The sequence below is a fragment of the Petromyzon marinus genome, unplaced genomic scaffold, assembly GCF_048934315.1.
Source record: "Petromyzon marinus isolate PM22_M1 ecotype Great Lakes invasive population unplaced genomic scaffold, UKy_Petmar_22M1.pri1.0 PM_G_Scaffold_189, whole genome shotgun sequence".
In the NCBI taxonomy this organism is placed as follows: domain Eukaryota; kingdom Metazoa; phylum Chordata; class Hyperoartia; order Petromyzontiformes; family Petromyzontidae; genus Petromyzon; species Petromyzon marinus.
The window spans coordinates 90124-110750 of NW_027422749.1; the positions used below are offsets into that span (position 1 = coordinate 90124).

Here is a 20627-nt window from a genome sequence, read left to right on the forward strand (position 1 = left end):
AAGAATTTAAAGTGTAGTGGTAAAGCCTCACTCGGATTGTGTCCGTGTCATCGTCATCGGAGTCACCTGACCCCTCGGCATCAAAAAGGTTCTGAGGAAAATGTAAACAGTGATTAGCACAAATAAACTTGGGCATCTTCAGAGGTCTAATCAATTTCTAGGTTCACCTCCTCCAACCACATCTTGCACACCGCGTGCACTGCAGCCACGACCAATTTCATTCCACAAATGCCTCAATGACGTAGCTGCTGCACTTGGCACAGCCACGTTTCAAAGCTGCCTGAGTCGTTTCAAGGCCCCGGTTACAGTTATTCAGTTGAGGAAATTGTTTCCATTAAAAATCAAGTCACTTGAAGTAATCAATCCCATTCATTAAAACAGCTCATTCAGGGGGGGGGGGAGGGGGGGCGACGTTTCGGCCACAACACAAGCAGCCATCCTCAGGTGAAGGAACATAACTGTCTGGACGACAGCGCTCCAGTGAACACCGCTAAGCTTGGCAGCGTCTTTTAAGCTGGGTGGGAGGAGCAGAGCCCCTTGACAAAGGAGTTTACATATCAACAGAGGAATTTATCATTGAAGTAGCTAAGTTAATGTGAGAGATTAGCAGGATGTTAATGTGAGGAATGAGCATGTAACTGGGAGATTAGCATGATGTTAGTGTGAGGAATTAGCATGTAACTGGGAGATTAGCAGGATGTTAGTGTGAGGAATTAGCATGTAACTGAGAGATTAGCAGGATGTTAATGTGATGAATTAGCATGTAACTGGGAGATTAGCATGATGTTAATGTGAGAAATTAGCATGTAACTGGGAGATTAGCATGATGTTAGTGTGAGAAATTAGCATATAACTGGGAGATTAGCATGATGTTAGTGTGAGGGATTAGCATGTAACTGGGAGATTAGCATGATGTTAATGTGAGGAATTAGCATGTAACTGGGAGATTAGCATAATGTTAATGTGAGGGATTAGCATGTAACTGGGAGATTAGCAGGATGTTAATGTGAGGAATTATCATGTAACTGGGAGATTAGCATGATGTTAATGTGAGGAATTAGCATGTAACTGGGAGATTAGCATAATGTTAATGTGAGGGATTAGCATGTAACTGGGAGATTAGCAGGATGTTAATGTGAGGAATTATCATGTAACTAGGAGATTAGCATGATGTTAATGTGAGGAATTAGCATGTAACAGGGAGATTAGCATGATGTTAATGTGAGGGATTAGCATGTAACTAGGAGATTAGCAGGATGTTAATGTGAGGAATTAGCATGTAACTGGGAGATTAGCATGATGTTAGTGTGAGGAATTAGCATGTAACAGGGAGATTAGCATGATGTTAATGTGAGGAATTAGCATGTAACTGGGAGATTAGCATGATGTTAATGTGAGGAATTAGCATGTAACTGGGAGATTAGCATGATGTTAATGTGAGGGATTAGCATGTAACTAGGAGATTAGCAGGATGTTAATGTGAGGAATTAGCATGTAACTGGGAGATTAGCATGATGTTAATGTGAGAAATTAGCATGTAACTGGGAGATTAGCATGATGTTAGTGTGAGAAATTAGCATGTAACTGGGAGATTAGCATGATGTTAGTGTGAGGGATTAGCATGTAACTGGGAGATTAGCATGATGTTAATGTGAGGAATTAGCATGTAACTGGGAGATTAGCATAATGTTAATGTGAGGGATTAGCATGTAACTGGGAGATTAGCAGGATGTTAATGTGAGGAATTATCATGTAACTAGGAGATTAGCATGTTAATGTGAGGAATTAGCATGTAACAGGGAGATTAGCATGATGTTAATGTGAGGGATTAGCATGTAACTAGGAGATTAGCAGGATGTTAATGTGAGGAATTAGCATGTAACTGGGAGATTAGCATGATGTTAGTGTGAGGAATTAGCATGTAACAGGGAGATTAGCATGATGTTAATGTGAGGAATTAGCATGTAACTGGGAGATTAGCATGATGTTAATGTGAGGAATTAGCATGTAACTGGGAGATTAGCATGATGTTAATGTGAGGGATTAGCATGTAACTAGGAGATTAGCAGGATGTTAATGTGAGGAATTAGCATGTAACTGGGAGATTAGCATGATGTTAGTGTGAGGGATTAGCATGTAACTGGGAGATTAGTGTAGTGCCGTGAATTCACTCGTACGACAACCGTCTCTTTTTCCTCCGTCACTTTTATTCCATCGTTCCGTACACACAGTAATTCTCTCCATGCTCCGCCAACTCGGACACTCCGATTTACTTCAGCATCGTCCGTGCATCACCTTCCACACACAGTGTTTCTTCGCCTATCTCTTCACACACAGTATCTTCCCTTCCACACACAGTGGTTCGTCTTCTATCTCCTCACACACAGTATCGCCGCTATCTCTTCACACGCAGTGACTTCCATCTATTCACACACAGTGACTCTATCTATCTCCGCTAACGCTGACTCTCCCTATCGCTATTTACTGTCTTTGGGGTCTGGCTCTCTATCTATTCTTCCCTAACATTTCCAGCTGTCTTCTTCGTATCTCTTCACCTCTCGTCAACAACTGCCCAGCAACAACTCTCCAGCAACAACTCCCCAGCAGCAACTCTCCAACAGCAACTCTCCAACAGCAACTCTCCAACAGCAACTCCCCTCCGTTCAAACCACCTCGCGTTTTATCCCCTCTCGCATTAGCCTTAATTAATTGCCACGTGGCTCGCTGGCCGTTTCCCGCCAGCCCGCACCTGTCCCCTTCATCAGACATTCAGACGCTACCACTTAAGCTAACAGTCTCTCGACCAATCACAGGCCTCGTGCCACGACTCCCTTAATTACTTGGGTTTGTTTACGCCACTCGCGACTCGACCACCTGTTCGACCTCGTGTGACCCGTTCTCCTTGTCTGTCTGTATGTACTGTATATGGCCAATTCCTATGCACATTATCTACCCCACTACATTAGCATGATGTTAATGTGAGGAATTAGCATGTAACTGGGAGATTAGCACGATGTTAATGTGAGGGATTAGCATGTAACTAGGAGATTAGCAGGATGTTAATGTGAGGGATTAGCATGTAACTAGGAGATTAGCAGGATGTTAATGTGAGGAATTAGCATGTAACTGGGAGATTAGCATGATGTTAGTGTGAGGGATTAGCATGTAACTGGGAGATTAGTGTAGTGCTGTGAATTCACTCGTACGACAACCGTCTCTTTTTCCTCCGTCACTTTTATTCCATCGTTCCGTACACACAGTAATTCTCTCCATGCTCCGCCAACTCGGACACTCCGATTTACTTCAGTATCGTCCGTGCATCACCTTCCACACACAGTGTTTCTTCGCCTATCTCTTCACACACAGTATCTTCCCTTCCACACACAGTGGTTCGTCTTCTATCTCCTCACACACAGTATCGCCGCTATCTCTTCACACGCAGCGACTTCCATCTATTCACACACAGTGACTCTATCTATCTCCGCTAACGCTGACTCTCCCTATCGCTATTTACTGTCTTTGGGGTCTGGCTCTCTATCTATTCTTCCCTAACATTTCCAGCTGTCTTCTTCGTATCTCTTCACCTCTCGTCAACAACTGCCCAGCAACAACTCTCCAGCAACAACTCCCCAGCAGCAACTCTCCAACAGCAACTCTCCAACAGCAACTCTCCAACAGCAACTCTCCAACAGCAACTCTCCAACAGCAACTCCCCTCCGTTCAAACCACCTCGCGTTTTATCCCCTCTCGCATTAGCCTTAATTAATTGCCACGTGGCTCCCTGGCCGTTTCCCGCCAGCCCGCACCTGTCCCCTTCATCAGACATTCAGACGCTACCACTTAAGCTAACAGTCTCTCGACCAATCACAGCCCTCGTGCCACGACTCCCTTAATTACTTGGGTTTGTTTACGCCACTCGCGACTCGACCACCTGTTCGACCTCGTGTGACCCGTTCTCCTTGTCTGTCTGTATGTACTGTATATGGCCAATTCCTATGCACATTATCTACCCCACTACATTAGCATGATGTTAATGTGAGGAATTAGCATGTAACTGGGAGATTAGCACGATGTTAATGTGAGGGATTAGCATTAACTGGGAGATTAGCATGATGTTAGTGTGAGGGATTAGCATGTAACTGGGAGATTAGCATGATGTTAACGTGAGGAATTAGCATGTGACTGGTCCATAAACAGTTCAGGTTTAACCTGGTCGAGTGCAGGCACCATTGGTGCTGCGTCAGCGAAACCTCGACATCTACGTGAGGAAGACGTCGGAGACCCTCACCTTGCCTGCTGCCCTGGCCTTGTCACTTCGCTTGGATGGCATCGCGCCAGACGCACTCTCTAGGAGTTGTTCATCCACCTAACGTACATTCATAAATATCGATGAAGATAAATCGTGCACATGCATAGATCCTGCAATTAAACAAAAATTATTCGGCCTTGCTGGAATACGGCGTAAGCCAAAAGGCTTCCTGAATTTTTTTTAAAATAATAATTTACTTTACAAAAAAAATCAGTTCCCGTGCACGCAACGCACGAGCAAATATAAATCTTCGTCGAGGTGTTGCACGTTGAGATTTTTGGGAATTCAGAAACCCGTCCCCTGGTCACGGGCATGCTTTGTGAGCGCTCCGTCTCTGGCACATCCATCCTACGGTTATTTAACAAATGCTCCAAGCTCGCCACGATGTTTATTCCACCTTCACGCATCCAGTGACCGCGGCCTTTTATTCCGATTCATGGTGATGGAGACTCACATTAAACTGCAGAGGAGAGATTTTGTTTGTGTTTTTCATTTAAAATTGATCTTTTAGTGCCAATTGTCAAATGAATGCCTTAAGATTCCAGTTACACAGCCATGCAATTATTAAGCAATTATTTTCATTAGATTATAGCAAATATTTAATTATCTGCGGCATGCCAGTCAGCCCCCAATAACGGGAAAGGCTCTCCCCCCAGTTGGTCCGGCTTTGAGTGGTTTGACTGCGCGCCGTACATTAGGAGGAATGCCTCTATTCAGCACGAACATCCACAAGTGAACCTGGCATGACGCGAATCATCCCTGGGGTCAAGCGAGCCGCTCCTTCCCCTACCAGAGTGGATCAAGTCCCATTGCGGCGTCCGAAGAATTACAATCAAAGCGGTCGCATTAACTCACCGTCAAATCCATGCCTTCAGAGCTCTCGGAGTCCGACCAATAGAGTAACTTTCGCTTTGCATTCGCCATCTCCCCCGTGGCAAGGGGCTCGCGAATGCCCTCGGGAGCCGACTTGGCCGCTGTTACTGGTGCGGGCAAAGGTGAAGTCTTGCAGATCACACGGGCACACAGACAAAGATCCCCCATTTAGGTCTCGCAGGCTACAGGGGTGCCGTGCTGATCGCAAACACCGAACATCGTCGCTTAACCCAGCGGGATTTATTTAACAAGCCTGACTGATGAATAAGACCCAAGAAAGTAAAAAAAACTGCTCCAGATCTTGCTAGCTTGAATGAATACTGCTGAATAATATTGGTCTGTAATGCCAAAAGGCTGATGGCCAAAGCATCTATTACGTGCGTGTATGTGTAAACACAGAATACATTGTTACCCGTAACGTTCCACAATAAAAAATGAGTCTCAATACAAAATCAATTTCAATTATGTGGTGCAGAGATGTGCAGAGATGAGACCACGTGGATTGTTAACGAAAAGCGTTGAGTTGAAATCCGATTCTGTGGGCCCCGTCATAAGAATGTGGAATTTCCACTCCTGGCTTTCAGAGAGAGAGGGGGAGTGAGCCACCTCACGCCGGCTTGGCCAGCGCAGCGCACGAGGAGGGGGGTTGCCATGGCCAGCACCTCACCTGGTCACATGTCTCCCCCCCAGTGCTGACGTGTACACACTCTGTCAGGTGTGTACACAAGGCTGACGTGTACACACTCGGTCAGGTGTGTACACAAGGCTGACGTGTACACACTCGGTCAGGTGTGTACACAAGGCTGACGTGTACACACTCGGTCAGGTGTGTACACAAGGCTGACGTGTACACACTCGGTCAGGTGTGTACACAAGGCTGACGTGTACACACTCGGTCAGGTGTGTACACAAGGCTGACGTGTACACACTCGGTCAGGTGTGTACACAAGGCTGACGTGTACACACTCGGTCAGGTGTGTACACAAGGCTGACGTGTACACACTCGGTCAGGTGTGTACACAAGGCTGACGTGTACACACTCGGTCAGGTGTGTACACAAGGCTGACGTGTACACACTCGGTCAGGTGTGTACACAAGGCTGACGTGTACACACTGGGCCAGGTGTGTACACAAGGCTGACGTGTACACACTCGGTCAGGTGTGTACACAAGGCTGACGTGTACACACTCGGTCAGGTGTGTACACAAGGCTGACGTGTACACACTCGTCGTGTGTCAACACAAGGCCCAGAGAGTTCAATTGTCTCAAAACAATGTTGATACAACTGTGCGCTCCCAGAAGGCAATTGTGGGACGGTGGCTTAAGAGACATTATTATTGTTATTCTTGTTTTTTTTTTTCCGGTAAAGTCACGTAGAAGGGGAAACAACAAAATAATAAAAATACGAACAAAAGCTTAAAATCAAAACGTAGATGTTTATCATCGTACCAAACGGAGAGATGGATATCGCGAAGAAAACGCGAGCGGGCTTTGGCCGGATATACTTCCGCCGGAACGGACGACGGCAGCCAGCCGACTTGGCGAGACTCGCGACGGAACGGCGGCCGAAGGCGAGGACGCCCCCAGAGAGGCCGACCGCCCTCGAGCCCGGGGAGCGACGGGGATCGGCTCCCGTGCGCGACGAAACGCGCGACGTACCTGCGTGGCTCTCTCGCGTGGACGCCGGCGGAACCCCCGAGAGGATTCACGCGGCGCCTCGTCCCCCGCCGAACCGGGAGCGAGCGCGTTCCCGTCGCCCGTCGCCGGCGTCGCCGCGGAAGTCCCGGCCGTGACCGCCGCCTGGGGCGCGGCTCGGGGTCGGAGCGACGCGTCGACGCCGCCCTCCTGCGGGGGGAACGCGAGAGGATCGAGTCGCCGCCTTCGCCGCGGGCAAAGTTCTCGGGCTCGCTTAGACGGAGCGAGTCCCGTGGGCAAAGCGGGAGCCGCGCTCTTTAAGCAAATTTTTTTTTTAAATAAATCAATCCCGACATTTCGATCGCAACGCTAAGCAAATCATCGTCAGGTGTGACAACCACAGCAAGGACATTGTTTACTCAAGCTGGAGAGAGACCAGGGGTTATTTAACTGCCCTAACCCCTGGTCTCTCTCCCACTCATACACTCACTCACTCATACACTCACTCACTCATACACTTACTCACTCACACACTCACTTACTCATATACTCACTCTCTCACACACTCACTCACTCATACACTCACTCACTCACTCATACACTCACTCATACACTCACTCACTCATACACTCACTCATACACTCACTCACTCATACACTCAATCACTCATACACTCACTCACTCATACACTCACTCACTCATACACGCACTCACTCATACACTCACTCACTCAAACACTCACTCACACACTCACTCACTCATACACTCATTCACTCATACACTCACTCACTCAAACACTCACTCACTCATACACTCACTCACTCACACACTCACTTACTTATACACTCACTCTCTCACACACTCACTCACTCATACACTCACTCATACACTCACTCACTCATACACTCACTCACTCATACACTCACTCACTCATACACTCACCCATACACTCACTCATACACTCACTCACTCATACACTCAATCACTCATACACTCACTCACTCACTCATACACTCACTCACTCATACACTCACTCACTCAAACACTCACTCACACACTCACTCACTCATACACTCATTCACTCATACACTCACTCACTCATACACTCACTCAAACACTCACTCACTCATACACTCACTCACTCATACACTCACTCACTCATACACTCACTCACTCATACACTCACTCACTCATACACTCACTCACACATTCACTCACTCATACACTTACTCACTCACACACTCACTTACTCATACACTCACTCTCTCACACTCACTCACTCATACACTCATACACTCACTCACTCATACACTCACTCACACATTCACTCACTCACACACTTACTCACACACTCACTTACTCACACACTCACTGTCTCACACACTCACTCTCTCACACACTCACTCTCTCACACACTCACTCTCTCACACACTCACTCTCTCACACACTCACTCTCTCACACACTCACTCTCTCACACACTCACTCTCTCACACACTCACTCTCTCACACACTCACTCACTCACACACACTCACTCACACACTCACTCACTCACACACTCACTCACTCATACACTCACTCATACACTCACTCACTCATACACTCACTCACTCATACACTCACTCATACACTCACTCATACACTCACTCACTCATACACTCACTCACTCATACACTCATTCACTCATACACTTACTCACTCATACACTCAATCACTCATACACTCAATCACTCATACACTCAATCACTCATACACTCAATCACTCATACACTCAATCACTCATACACTCAATCACTCATACACTCAATCACTCATACACTCAATCACTCAATCACTCATACACTCAATCACTCATACACTTAATCACTCATACACTCAATCACTCATACACTCAATCACTCATACACTCAATCACTCATACACTCAATCACTCATACACTCAATCACTCATACACTCAATCACTCATACACTCAATCACTCATACACTCAATCACTCATACACTCAATCACTCATACACTCAATCACTCATACACTCAATCACTCATACACTCAATCACTCATACACTCAATCACTCATACACTCAATCACTCATACACTCAATCACTCATACACTCAATCACTCATACACTCAATCACTCATACACTCAATCACTCATACACTCAATCACTCATACACTCAATCACTCATACACTCAATCACTCATACACTCAATCACTCATACACTCAATCACTCATACACTCAATCACTCATACACTCAATCACTCATACACTCAATCACTCATACACTCAATCACTCATACACTCAATCACTCATACACTCAATCACTCATACACTCAATCACTCATACACTCAATCACTCATACACTCAATCACTCATACACTCAATCACTCATACACTCAATCACTCATACACTCAATCACTCATACACTCACTCACTCATACACTCATTCACTCATACACTCAATCACTCATACACTCAATCACTCATACACTCAATCACTCATACACTCAATCACTCATACACTCAATCACTCATACACTCAATCACTCAATCACTCATACACTCAATCACTCATACACTTAATCACTCATACACTCAATCACTCATACACTCAATCACTCATACACTCAATCACTCATACACTCAATCACTCATACACTCAATCACTCATACACTCAATCACTCATATACTCAATCACTCATACACTCAATCACTCATACACTCAATCACTCATACACTCAATCACTCATACACTCAATCACTCATACACTCAATCACTCATACACTCAATCACTCATACACTCAATCACTCATACACTCAATCACTCATACACTCAATCACTCATACACTCAATCACTCATACACTCAATCACTCATACACTCAATCACTCATACACTCAATCACTCATACACTCAATCACTCATACACTCAATCACTCATACACTCACTCACTCATACACTCACTCACTCATACACTCAATCACTCATACACTCAATCACTCATACACTCAATCACTCATACACTCAATCACTCATACACTCAATCACTCATACACTCACTCACTCATACACTCATTCACTCATACACTCACTCACTCATACACTCACTCACTCATACACTCACTCACTCATACACTCACTCAAACACTCACTCACTCATACACTCACTCACTCATACAATCACTCACTCATACACTCACTCACTCATACACTCACTCACACATTCACTCACTCATACACTTACTCACTCACACACTCACTTACTCATACACTCACTCTCTCACACACTCACTCACTCATACACTCACTCACTCATACACTCACTCACTCATACACTCACTCATACACTCACTCACTCATACACTCACTCATACACTCACTCATACACTCACTCACACATTCACTCACTCATACACTTACTCACTTACTCACACACTCACTTACTCACTCACACACTCACTTACTCACTCATACACTCACTCACTCATACACTCACTCACTCATACACTCACTCACTCATACACTCACTCATACACCCACTCACTCATACACTCAATCACTCATACACTCACTCACTCATACACTCACTCACTCACACACTCACTCACTCATACACTCACTCAAACACTCACTCACTCATACACTCACTCACTCATACACTCACTCACTCATACACTCACTCACTCATACACTCACTCACACATTCACTCACTCATACACTCAATCACTCATACACTCAATCACTCATACACTCAATCACTCATACACTCAATCACTCATACACTCAATCACTCATACACTCAATCACTCATACACTCAATCACTCATACACTCAATCACTCATACACTCAATCACTCATACACTCACTCACTCATACACTCACTCATACACCCACTCACTCATACACTCAATCACTCATACACTCACTCACTCATACACTCACTCACTCACACACTCACTCACTCATACACTCACTCAAACACTCACTCACTCATACACTCACTCACTCATACACTCACTCACTCATACACTCACTCACTCATACACTCACTCACACATTCACTCACTCATACACTCAATCACTCATACACTCAATCACTCATACACTCAATCACTCATACACTCAATCACTCATACACTCAATCACTCATACACTCAATCACTCATACACTCAATCACTCATACACTCAATCACTCATACACTCAATCACTCATACACTCAATCACTCATACACTCAATCACTCATACACTCAATCACTCATACACTCAATCACTCATACACTCAATCACTCATACACTCAATCACTCATACACTCAATCACTCATACACTCAATCACTCATACACTCACTCACTCATACACTCACTCACTCATACACTCACTCACTCATACACTCACTCACTCATACACTCACTCACTCATACACTCACTCACTCATGCACTCACTCACACACTCACTCATACACTCATTCACTCATACACTCACTCACTCATACACTCACTCACTCATACACTCACTCAAACACTCACTCACTCATACACTCACTCACTCATACACTCACTCACTCAAACACTCACTCACACACTCACTCACTCATACACTCACTCACTCATACACTCAATCACTCATACACTCACTCACTCATACACTCACTCACTCATACACTCACTCACTCAAACACTCACTCACACACTCACTCACTCATACACTCATTCACTCATACACTCACTCACTCATACACTCACTCAAACACTCACTCACTCATACACTCACTCACTCATACACTCACTCACTCATACACTCATACACTCACTCACTCATACACTCACTCACACATTCACTCACTCATACACTTACTCACTCACACACTCACTTACTCATACACTCACTCTCTCACACTCACTCACTCATACACTCATACACTCACTCACTCATACACTCACTCACACATTCACTCACTCACACACTTACTCACACACTCACTTACTCACACACTCACTGTCTCACACACTCACTCTCTCACACACTCACTCTCTCACACACTCACTCTCTCACACACTCACTCTCTCACACACTCACTCTCTCACACACTCACTCTCTCACACACTCACTCTCTCACACACTCACTCTCTCACACACTCACTCTCTCACACACTCACTCTCTCACACACTCACTCTCTCACACACTCACTCACTCACACACACTCACTCACACACTCACTCACTCACACACTCACTCACTCATACACTCACTCATACACTCACTCACTCATACACTCACTCACTCATACACTCACTCATACACTCACTCATACACTCACTCACTCATACACTCACTCACTCATACACTCAATCACTCATACACTCAATCACTCATACACTCAATCACTCATACACTCAATCACTCATACACTCAATCACTCATACACTCAATCACTCATACACTCAATCACTCATACACTCAATCACTCAATCACTCATACACTCAATCACTCATACACTTAATCACTCATACACTCAATCACTCATACACTCAATCACTCATACACTCAATCACTCATACACTCAATCACTCATACACTCAATCACTCATACACTCAATCACTCATACACTCAATCACTCATACACTCAATCACTCATACACTCAATCACTCATACACTCAATCACTCATACACTCAATCACTCATACACTCAATCACTCATACACTCAATCACTCATACACTCAATCACTCATACACTCAATCACTCATACACTCAATCACTCATACACTCAATCACTCATACACTCACTCACTCATACACTCATTCACTCATACACTCACTCACTCATACACTCACTCACTCATACACTCACTCAAACACTCACTCACTCATACACTCACTCACACATTCACTCACTCATACACTTACTCACTCACACACTCACTTACTCATACACTCACTCTCTCACACACTCACTCACTCATACACTCACTCACTCATACACTCACTCACTCATACACTCACTCATACACTCACTCACTCATACACTCACTCATACACTCACTCATACACTCACTCACACATTCACTCACTCATACACTTACTCACTTACTCACTCACACACTCACTTACTCACTCACACACTCACTTACTCACTCATACACTCACTCATACACTCACTCACTCATACACTCACTCACTCATACACTCACTCATACACCCACTCACTCATACACTCAATCACTCATAACCTCACTCACTCATACACTCACTCACTCACACACTCACTCACTCATACACTCACTCAAACACTCACTCACTCATACACTCACTCACTCATACACTCACTCACTCATACACTCACTCACTCATACACTCACTCACACATTCACTCACTCATACACTCACTCACTCACACACTCACTTACTCATACACTCACTCTCTCACACACTCACTCACTCATACACTCACTCACTCACTCATACACTCACTCACTCATACACTCACTCATACACTCAATCACTCATACACTCAATCACTCATACACTCAATCACTCATACACTCAATCACTCATACACTCAATCACTCATACACTCAATCACTCATACACTCAATCACTCATACACTCAATCACTCATACACTCAATCACTCATACACTCAATCACTCATACACTCAATCACTCATACACTCAATCACTCATACACTCAATCACTCATACACTCAATCACTCATACACTCAATCACTCATACACTCAATCACTCATACACTCAATCACTCATACACTCACTCACTCATACACTCACTCACTCATACACTCACTCACTCATACACTCACTCACTCATACACTCACTCACTCATACACTCACTCACTCATGCACTCACTCACACACTCACTCATACACTCATTCACTCATACACTCACTCACTCATACACTCACTCACTCATACACTCACTCAAACACTCACTCACTCATACACTCACTCACTCATACACTCACTCACTCATACACTCACTCACTCATACACTCACTCACACATTCACTCACTCATACACTTACTCACTCACACACTCACTTACTCATACACTCACTCTCTCACACACTCACTCACTCATACACTCACTCACTCATACACTCACTCACTCATACACTCACTCATACACTCACTCACTCATACACTCACTCATACACTCACTCATACACTCACTCACACATTCACTCACTCATACACTTACTCACTTACTCACTCACACACTCACTTACTCACTCACACACTCACTTACTCACTCATACACTCACTCACTCATACACTCACTCACTCATACACTCACTCATACACCCACTCGCTCATACACTCAATCACTCATACACTCACTCACTCATACACTCACTCACTCACACACTCTCTCACTCATACACTCACTCAAACACTCACTCACTCATACACTCACTCACTCATACACTCACTCACTCATACACTCACTCACTCATACACTCACACATTCACTCACTCATACACTCACTCACTCACACACTCACTTACTCATACACTCACTCTCTCACACACTCACTCACTCATACACTCACTCACTCATACACTCACTCACTCACTCATACACTCACTCATACACTCACTCACTCATACACTCACTCATACACTCACTCACTCATACACTCAATCACTCATACACTCACTCACTCATACACTCACTCACTCATACACTCACTCACTCATACACTCACTCACTCAAACACTCACTCACACACTCACTCACTCATACACTCATTCACTCATACACTCACTCACTCACTCATACACTCACTCAAACACTCACTCACTCATACACTCACTCACTCATACACTCACTCACTCATACACTCACTCACTCACTCACACACTCACTTACTCATACACTCACTCTCTCACACACTCACTCACTCATACACTCACTCACTCACACACTCACACACTCACTCACTCACACACTCACTCATACACTCACTCATACACTCACTCATACACTCACTCATACACTCACTCATACACTCACTCACTCATACACTCACTCACTCATACACTCACTCACACTCACTCACTCATACACTCACTCACTCATACACTCATTCACTCATACACTCATTCACTCATACACTCATTCACTCATGCACTCATTCACTCATACACTCACTCACTCATACACTCACTCATACACTCATTCACTCATACACTCACTCACTCATACACTCACTCAAACACTCACTCACTCATACACTCACTCACTCATGCACTCACTCACTCATACACTCACTCACTCATACACTCACCTTCTGCTTCAATTCTTCCTTTAACTTTGCTATTTCTGCTCTCATTTCATTGTTCTGCTTTCAACAAACAAAAACGTCACGGTGATTGACATTGTATACTTGAGTTGTCTACATACACCAAGAACCTCTCTATAACGCAGGCGCGACTGGGGATATGAATGGCACACGCATTATAAGCTACTTGCATTATCAAGGAAACTTCACGTGCATCTGTACGTGTTTCTGTGCCTCCCTATCTGTGTGTCTGTCACGTGGCTCAGTATCTCAGAGTGGGGAGCGGTAGCGCAGCGGTTAGCGCGTCGCGCTACGAACCCCACGACACGAGTTCCATTCCCTCTCACGGACAACACTGTCAGTGACGATTCTCTGAACCGGTCCTGGGCCTCCCCTAAGTCGACTCAGCCTCAAATGAGTACCTGGTGCGGTGTGTAAACATCGCCACTCGGGAGACAAAAAGGCGGTCGGGCGTGGTGCTGGCCACCCACCCCCTCGTGTGCCACAGTGCCGGCCTTCATAGGCGTTGCTCGCTAACAGCGCTTGCCCCAGCAGTCTGTTAAGGCTACACGGGGGGATCTCTGTCTTTGTGTCTCTACGTGCATCTCAGTGTCGACTAATTTCACGAGAGTCAATCGGTACGATAATTGAACTGCAGATCCGTCGAGTATTTCACAGGTAGGACGACTGAGCGGACCGTCTCTCGGTTAAATCGTGTGCAGTGTGCGACCGTGCAAATGGGGCGCTTGCTCTTCCTTCAGCAAAATTTGACACCGTTCTGATTGAAAGCTTCCGTGACTGCAGGGATTCATATTCTTGGTTCTTTCGGTAAAGCCACCACCACGTAGAAGGGAAGCGATAAAATAATAAAAATATAAGACAATAGAATTCTCGGGACGTTTCGACTGCAACACAAGCAATCGTCAGGTGTGAAAACCACAGCAAGAATTTATTTTGTATTTTTCTTGCTGTGGTTTTCACACCTGACGATGATTGCTTTGTGTTGCAGTCGAAACCTCGTGAGAATTTTATTGTTTTATGTTTTTTTATTATTTTATTGTTTCCCTTCTACGTGGTGGTGACTTTACCGAAAGAACCAAGAATATGTCACCGTTCTGTTCATACGATGAGTCTTTAATTTGCCGTGTGACTTGGCAACATTGCTCGCCTGCCATAACATCACCGGGATTGTGAGGGTGGGGTGGAACGTGAGTGTGACCATTCTCAACGATGATTTACCAACGGAGGAACCAACAAATGATACAGAAGCTAAACTTACCGACGTTTGCACATTTTCAAGTGCTTCCTGATGTTTGTGGCCGATATAACAATATTGCTTTTCTTTAGCTGCCAGATTCCGGTCACACTGGCGCTTTACGTCGGGGATCGCAAGAAAGAAAATGCAAAACATTTTAACGGCATTTACCAACTTGCACAAAAACTAAGGAAATAGATGTGTGTGTGTGTGTGTTTTGGCTACGGTTACAATTTGCGCTTCGAAACATTTCGTGAATATATCGCAAACAATGTAGGGACGAAAGACGACGCTTCAAAATTCTTAACAAACTTTCCACTAAAAGTAAATAAACCCAAAAATAAATAAATTGAAACATAAACACCGGCAAATGTACATTCACAGAAATCCAACACATTTGTCAATAAAACTTCCCTAAAGAGGAACATCAAAAATACGAAGGGAAACTTTCGGGCAATGACCCTGGCATCGCGCGTCGCTTTCAGATGCCCTTCTGGGGCCGTCTGGAACGCTCTTCATTTTGATATTAGGAAACCACCAGAGCGATTAACTTTGAAATCTAGATCGAGAAACTAATTTCTACTGGACATCGGTGAAAGAGAGCTTTATAGCTCATCTGATTCCTCCTCCAGCCTAAATAAATATTCTAATCTCTGTGCTTAGTTTGTTGTCCTTCCCCGACACCTCCGATAAACACGGTTGGCTACGTACGGTGCGAAAGAAGTTCATTAATTGGATGATAAAACCTGCATATAATATATAAATATAGCTCAGTGGGTTTTACCTAGTTTTATTTGTGTATATATTTTTTTAAGCTATTCGTTTACCTTTCCTATACTTTGCACTCCTACCGTGTTTTGGTTATTATTTGTTGTTGTTGTTGTTGTAACGTTCTGACCCCGTGCCCCTACTGGACATTTGTGAAAAAACAGCTTTATAGCTGAAGATGGATTCTGGCTTAGCAATCATTGGAAGGATTCGAAAAACCATTTCGGGTCTTAATTGATTGTTCACGCTTACGGTGGCTTTCAGACCGCATCCATTATTTTAGTCTCCCCCCTCCTCTTTTCCGAACACAGATGGACTCGTCCATCTGAACAAACTGGCAAATCGCTCTCCGTGGTGCTAACGTTAAAAAAACGCCACTTTTTTCAAATGTTATTGCTGTGGTTTGCACACCTGACGGTGATTGCTTGTGTTGCAGTCGAAACGTCGTGAGAATTTTATTGTTTTATATTTTTATTATTCTATTGTTTCCCTTCTACGTGGTGACTTTACCGAAAGAACCAAGAATAAAAACAGCTTTATAGCTCATCGCATTCCTCCTGCAGTCTAAATAAATATTCTGATTATAATGATATACAGAGAGGAGCCAGAGCTTGGGCAACTGTCGGCTCAGGGCTCATCGTGTGGCTGCCGTGCTGCTTGTCCGTAGCTCCTCGTGCCCGAGTCATTGTTACGTCTCTCTATGATAGGGTGAGCGAATGCCGTGCGAGTTACAAGTTTAAAACGTTATTGTTGCCGTTAAGAAGGGGGGCAATTGCAGAGCGTTATGAACAAATGCGCAATGTCGTTTTCAATCCAACCATTGCCAATGAACAATCAGAAGAAAAAAAGACACTTTGTTACTTCCTTTGACAAACTTTGCAGATATTTTGAAGCAGCTTAAAGCACGAAGTGCCAACTTCCGCGCGTTACCTTGTACTCTTCCGCCATCGCAATCATTTCCGTGATTTTGAACTGTGCAGTTTTTTCAGCTCTGATTTTCACTTGCTCAATCTCAGCTGAAATACTCCGGGAATTTATCTGGAAGAGGGTAAAAAAAACCCAACGGTCACGCTATGCGCCTGGGATTTTGACTCGATAAGAAAGAAATTCATTACTAAATGCCATGAAAGCAAAATATTTGCTGTTTTTTTTTTACTTAACATCGGTGCAAGTTAACGCTCCACGTATAAAAAGTAACATCTGCTACGGCACCATTAGACTCCACCGTGCTTGTGTTGAGGAGTAAAGGGGTGACAGAATGTCACACTCGCCTCGGGAGGAGTGACGTCATGTCCCCTCGGGGTATTTGAGGGAGGACCGGTGACGTGTTCGGGGTCTTCGCGAGGAGCCGGGGTCGTGAGCGGTAGGAAAGTGGGGACCCAGGGTAGGGGGGCTACTTGACTCGGCTGGCCGAGTTGGTCAGCGCCGTGGGGAGAGCCCGTTAGCCTGGGGGGGGGGGGGGGGGGGGCGTAGGGGTTCCCGGTACTTTTCCCCTGGGGAGATTTAGCTTAACCACCAAGTCCCGTGTTAGCCCTTCCCCAAAAGCTAGGCGACAGCCCTTAATAAACCGTTGGCGTCAGCCCCGACAACGTCTGCCTTCCGCGTCGTCATTTACACCATAACACTTGTATAAATCACAGTTCGCACGCGACAACACGCAGCATCCTCTTCGCTGCGCGCGGTGGGTTTGGCTGTCTGCGAATCCGGCACCCTTCGAAGAAAGGCCAAGGTCGTTGATCGTTTGTGGAAACCCCCGAACCCAACTTCTGCTGATGAGGAGGCCAAGAAAATACACGAAAAGTAGATGGCGCAAACCTGTGACTGAATTGAACTCGTATGCGCGGTGCATCTTTGGCCAGATGCTCCGGTTTCAATATACCGGACTCACGACACTCACAGGTGATGGGACGTGGCCAACAATCTCCGAGCAGAACTCTCACGTGAAAGAGAAAAAGAGCTCAAGGCTTGGGTGAGGTTTCACTGAATAAATAAATGGCACTCTTATTAGTTTCAGCGTCAACTGCTTTTTGTTGTGTTTAGTTTGATGTCCTTCAACCCCCGCACCTCCCGATTATCATGCTCGGCTACGTACGGCGCGAAAGAAGTTCAACGTGCACACACATTATGCTCGGTGCGTTGTTTTTTTAACCAAGACTGAAAACGGAGGTAAAAAAAACATTTGTCAACTTCTTTCCGCAAACCTCTTTCAGGTGCTTTATCTGCTCCCTGCAATCCGCCAACTCTGCCGCTGAGTTGTTGCGCGCTTGCTCGTGCCGTCGCTTCAGCGAGTCCATTTCAGACTCCAAATCCTTGATCTGCAAAGTGAACACGGTCATCGCGAACCTTGCAGTCACCGTAAAGACTGCTTGGGTTTGAGATGTTTAAATATTTAAAAAAGTACTTTAAAAAAAACACGCTTTAATGTAATGTGCGCCGTGCTGGTGATGCCAGAACTCCACGACTCCAGGAAGTGGCCCCGAAACTCGCCACAAAGTAAGGGGCCTGTGGCCAATCACAGCCAACGTCAGTTGACAATGAGACCCAAGCCCAAACATAACATATAAAAAATAACGTTTAAATACATAACGTTTAAATACATGAATATAGTATTGTCATCAGTATGACATAAGTATACCAAGTTTGCGGTCGATACCACATTGAGAAGTGGGTTAACATTGAGTTACAAGATTTGAGGATGCAACAGAGTGAGTTAATACAAAGCTCGTGATAAAAAGGGGTTGTTTTAGAAGTGCTGTCAATGTTAATGTCATCACGCGCTGTCTGCTATTTATAAAGTCAACAACACCTGACTCCCACATTCTGCTCTTACAGTATAGCACGTAGACCGGCTTTAGACATTGTTACAATATAATTATTTGCTGTCGTCTTACATCTGAGCCACACTTGCAAGAGAGCTTTTTGGCCCAATGGGCTTTACTTAGGTAATAAACGTATGAACTTCAATTGTAACGTTGAATATTGTCCACTCTTCTGGCTGATATTGTGAAAACGACATTAAAATGTACTCACCAGCGTTTCTTGATGTTTCGCATTGTTATTGTCACTTGCAATTGTCATGTTATCTGAAAATAATAAAGTAATCATATTAATAAAAGGACTATCAATGAATGTTGGACATGATGAAAATATACAATAGACGTTAATAATGTACACACCTGATAGAAGTAAAATGTCGCACATGCGATAAATAATTAACACTCGCAATGGACATTTACACTCTCAAACGTTGCGTACCTATTTCTGTATTTTTTCCACGAATATTTGTTTCAAGCCTGCTACGAATCTCAGCTTCTTCACTGCACCTGCAAAAAAAACGTAACAAGACATCTGCCTCATTTCATTGTTTAAAAAATGTATAGGCAATGCAGCACACTCTCAATGCAAGACGAAATTCCACCGTGTAGCCTTAACAGACTGTTGGGTCAAGTGCTGCTCGCGGGCATC

General features: G+C 44.5%; 1 protein-coding gene across 2 annotated transcripts in view; it reads right to left on the reverse strand.

Moving 5' to 3' along the window:
* LOC142912076 (uncharacterized) overlaps nt 1-20502 on the reverse strand; it is a 25197-nt gene extending 4695 nt beyond the window's left edge. The window contains exons 1-10 of one of the 2 annotated variants that reach the window (XM_076060372.1): nt 20418-20502; nt 20193-20245; nt 19364-19477; nt 18093-18200; nt 16419-16511; nt 15146-15199; nt 6842-7027; nt 5165-5311; nt 4289-4366; nt 32-91 (exon numbers count right to left, since the gene is read on the reverse strand). In XM_076060372.1, the coding sequence (XP_075916487.1) occupies nt 32-91; nt 4289-4366; nt 5165-5311; nt 6842-7027; nt 15146-15199; nt 16419-16511; nt 18093-18200; nt 19364-19477; nt 20193-20240 (888 nt within the window). In that variant the 5' untranslated portion in view covers nt 20241-20245; nt 20418-20502. Of the gene's footprint in view, nt 1-31; nt 92-4288; nt 4367-5164; nt 5312-6841; nt 7028-15145; nt 15203-16418; nt 16512-18092; nt 18201-19363; nt 19478-20192; nt 20246-20417 lie in introns of both variants that reach the window. The other variant, XM_076060371.1, reaches the window with a different exon arrangement.
* Nucleotides 20503-20627: the final 125 nt, after the last annotated feature.